Consider the following 4,503-nt stretch of genomic DNA (forward strand, 5'->3'; position numbering starts at 1 on the left):
GCCAGCACCACCACCTTCATTACCTGGCCATCATGTTTCAGCGCTCTGATCGTTTGACTGACAATTACTCCGTCATAACACACTGCACCCCAAACTCATTATATATCATTTGAGGCAGACAGAGCTTTATTTTGGTGGCTTTTAATAACCACTGCGGGGGGGGTCTTTATTTTTTACTATATAAAAAAGGTACAAAACCCCAAAATTTTGAAAACAAGAAGAATTACACTATAGAACACATCAAATAAAAATACCAGGGCAGAGCAAACCCCCCTGAAATGACCCTTTTATGGAAATTAGAGCCCCCAATGCGATCTCATTCGTTGCCAGGAAAAGGAGAGACAGCTAAGGCCGCTCGAGGCAGGAACGCGTCAGAGGTTGCTTCGTGCTCATTCAATAAAGGACGCGTTTGTAGGATTTATTTGTGTTGCTGCATCAGAAGCTGCAGCAACTCAGATAGAGCCCGCTGCTTTCCTGGCTGGAGGATGTCCAACATCATTTAGCTTAGGGGTGAGCATCTCCGGCCCTTGTGGAACTACAAGTCCCATGAGGCACTACAAGTCCCATGAGGCACTACAAGTCCCATGAGGCACTACAAGACTGACAGCCTCAGGCATGATCCCCAGATACGTGATGAGATTTGTAGTTTCACCACAGCTGGAGTGCTGAGGTTGCCCACCCCTGATCTCTAACACGGAACTGTCACAGCTGCAACAAGTGGAAGCGTGTAGAGGGTTCAGAGGAAGGGCGAGAGGGAGAGGAGATCATGTTGTATGAAGAGGAAATTCTGAGGAACTGGTGATGTCACCCGGATAGGGAAAAGGAACAACAAAGCAAAACACCGAAAATAAGTGACAGTGTCAGCAATACACTGCCAGAGAGAGAGAACCCGCATCACCCTGTGCAAGATCATACCCACAATACCCGGTGACAGTGGGCACACTACCCACAATACCCGGTGACAGTGGGCACACTACCCACAATGCCCGGTGACGAGGCACGGGGGCACACTACCCGCATCACCCTGTGCAAGATCATACCCACAATACCCGGTGACAGTGGGCACACTACCCACAATACCCGGTGACAGTGGGCACACTACCCACAATGCCCGGTGACGAGGCATGGGGCACACTACCCACAATGCCCGGTGACAAGGCACGGGGCACACTACCCACAATGCTCAGTGGCGAGGCACGGGGCACACTACCCACAATGCTCAGTGGCGAGGCACGGGGCACACTACCCACAATGCTCAGTGGCGAGGCACGGGGCACACTACCCACAATGCTCAGTGGCGAGGCACGGGGCACACTACCCACAATGCTCAGTGGCGAGGCACGGGGCACACTACCCACAATGCTCAGTGGCGAGGCACGGGGCACACTACCCACAATGCTCAGTGGCGAGGCACGGGGCACACTACCCACAATGCTCAGTGGCGAGGCACGGGGCACACTACCCACAATGCTCAGTGGCGAGGCACGGGGCACACTACCCACAATGCTCAGTGGCGAGGCACGGGGCACACTACCCACAATGCTCAGTGGCGAGGCACGGGGCACACTACCCACAATGCTCAGTGGCGAGGCACGGGGCACACTACCCACAATGCTCAGTGGCGAGGCACGGGGCACACTACCCACAATGCTCAGTGGCGAGGCACGGGGCACACTACCCACAATGCTCAGTGGCGAGGCACGGGGCACACTACCCACAATGCTCAGTGGCGAGGCACGGGGCACACTACCCACAATGCTCAGTGGCGAGGCACGGGGCACACTACCCACAATGCTCAGTGGCGAGGCACGGGGCACACTACCCACAATGCTCAGTGGCGAGGCACGGGGCACACTACCCACAATGCTCAGTGGCGAGGCACGGGGCACACTACCCACAATGCTCAGTGGCGAGGCACGGGGCACACTACCCACAATGCTCAGTGGCGAGGCACGGGGCACACTACCCACAATGCTCAGTGGCGAGGCACGGGGCACACTACCCACAATGCTCAGTGGCGAGGCACGGGGCACACTACCCACAATGCTCAGTGGCGAGGCACGGGGCACACTACCCACAATGCTCAGTGGCGAGGCACGGGGCACACTACCCACAATGCTCAGTGGCGAGGCACGGGGCACACTACCCACAATGCTCAGTGGCGAGGCACGGGGCACACTACCCACAATGCTCAGTGGCGAGGCACGGGGCACACTACCCACAATGCTCAGTGGCGAGGCACGGGGCACACTACCCACAATGCTCAGTGGCGAGGCACGGGGCACACTACCCACAATGCTCAGTGGCGAGGCACGGGGCACACTACCCACAATGCTCGGCGACGAGGCACACTACCCACAATGCCCATTGACAAGGCACGGGGCACACTACCCACAATGCCCAGTGACGAGGCACGGGGCACACTACCCACAATGCCCAGTGACAAGGCACGGGGCACACTACCCACAATGCCCGGTGACAAGGCACGGGGCACACTACCCACAATGCCCGGTGACAAGGCACGGGGCACACTACCCACAATGCCCGGTGACAAGGCACGGGGCACACTACCCACAATGCCCGGTGACAAGGCACGGGGCACACTACCCACAATGCCCGGTGACAAGGCACGGGGCACACTACCCACAATGCCCGGTGACAAGGCACGGGGCACACTACCCACAATGCCCGGTGACAAGGCACGGGGCACACTACCCACAATGCCCGGTGACAAGGCACGGGGCACACTACCCACAATGCCCGGTGACAAGGCACGGGGCACACTACCCACAATGCCCGGTGACAAGGCACGGGGCACACTACCCACAATGCCCGGTGACAAGGCACGGGGCACACTACCCACAATGCCCGGTGACAAGGCACGGGGCACACTACCCACAATGCCCGGTGACAAGGCACGGGGCACACTACCCACAATGCCCGGTGACAAGGCACGGGGCACACTACCCACAATGCCCGGTGACAAGGCACGGGGCACACTACCCACAATGCCCGGTGACGAGGCACGGGGCACACTACCCACAATGCCCGGTGACAAGGCACGGGGCACACTACCCACAATGCCCGGTGACGAGGCACGGGGCACACTACCCACAATGCCCGGTGACAAGGCACGGGGCACACTACCCACAATGCTCGGTGACGAGGCACGGGGCACACTACCCACAATGCCCGGTGACAAGGCACGGGGCACACTACCCACAATGCTCAGTGACGAGGCACGGGGCACACTACCCACAATGCCCGGTGACGAGGCACGGGGCACACTACCCACAATGCCCGGTGACGAGGCACAGGGCACACTACCCACAATGCTCGGTGACGAGGCACGGGGCACACTACCCACAATGCACGGTGACGAGGCACGGGGCACACTACCCACAATGCCCGGTGACGAGGCACACTACCCACAATGACCGGTGATGGGGCATGGGGCACACTACCCACAATGCCCAGTGACAGCGGGCACATTACCCCCTATGCCCAGTGACAGCGGGCACATTACCCACAATGCCCAGTGACAGGGCATGGGGCACATTACCCACAATGCCCGGTGACAACGCATGGGGCACACTAGCCACAATGCACGCTTATATCCGTATACAGTCACGGGGGTGTTGTACCGGCTCACCTGCTGTGTGTGCAGCTCTACATGCAGTGATCGGGATACCGCTGCAGGCCCGGCCACCATCCCGACCCCGGGGGACATGGTCACAGGAGCCAGCACCGGCATGGCATCCCTTCCCCTCGCATGGCCCGGTACACTCATGGCGGAGGACGACTCGCTGCTCCTTCTCCGCTCACAGACTGGACGCCGCTTCCTTCCGGGTCCGCAGCGCGCGCCGCTCCCGCGCACGTCACGCGGGGCTCACAACGAGAGCGCGCACTCTGCACTGCTCTGCATTTTCGCCGCGCTCGCCTCCTGCAGACAGGAGTCCGAAGAGCCCCGCCCCCTCAGGCTGGTCTCGAAACCACTCCACCTCCAGCGGGCACTCAATGCAAAATCCACATTGCTCCGCCCTCATTGATAGGAGAGGCGTGTCCAGAGCGATTTCTTGGCACTTATCGTGCCCAAAGGCGTAGCATAGCGCGTCCACGCCTGTCATTCACATAGCGCACAGATCTGCGCTCTCCTTCATCACTGCTGTGTGATTGGCTGGTCTCATTGTCACTCCGTCTTTAGTGCCAGCAGCAGAAATGTCATTGGTCTTCGGAGCCTACAATCACATGACGGGGGCGCGGCCAGAAACTTTTCTATTTACCTCAATACCTCATGCTGCGTACTCGACCTATAGGCCCGCCCACTGCTTTGTGATTGGCTGGTACTTCCCACGGTCACTATGGATGTATTCAGTGTCAACGGGACCGAGACATAGAGACCTGCCTTCTTCCGCCAAGCTTCTATCTGATTGGTTTTTTTTTTGTTTTTTTTTATTACGGCAGGGGGTTTTTTTTTGACCATTCTTCTGTCTTTTTTACATA

The 4,503-nt window shown here is 58.6% G+C and overlaps 1 protein-coding gene across 1 annotated transcript in view; it reads right to left on the minus strand.

The window, feature by feature from the left end:
• Window positions 1-3,909, minus strand: part of UVRAG (UV radiation resistance associated) — a 93,884-nt gene extending 89,975 nt beyond the window's left edge. The window contains exon 1 of the mRNA XM_018563315.1: window positions 3,653-3,909. Coding sequence (XP_018418817.1) covers window positions 3,653-3,790 — 138 coding nt within the window. The 5' untranslated portion in view covers window positions 3,791-3,909. The remainder of the gene's footprint in view (window positions 1-3,652) is intronic.
• Window positions 3,910-4,503: the final 594 nt, after the last annotated feature.

Source organism: Nanorana parkeri, unplaced genomic scaffold (genome assembly GCF_000935625.1).
Source record: "Nanorana parkeri isolate BGI_ZX_2015 unplaced genomic scaffold, ASM93562v1 scaffold652, whole genome shotgun sequence".
Classification (NCBI taxonomy): domain Eukaryota; kingdom Metazoa; phylum Chordata; class Amphibia; order Anura; family Dicroglossidae; genus Nanorana; species Nanorana parkeri.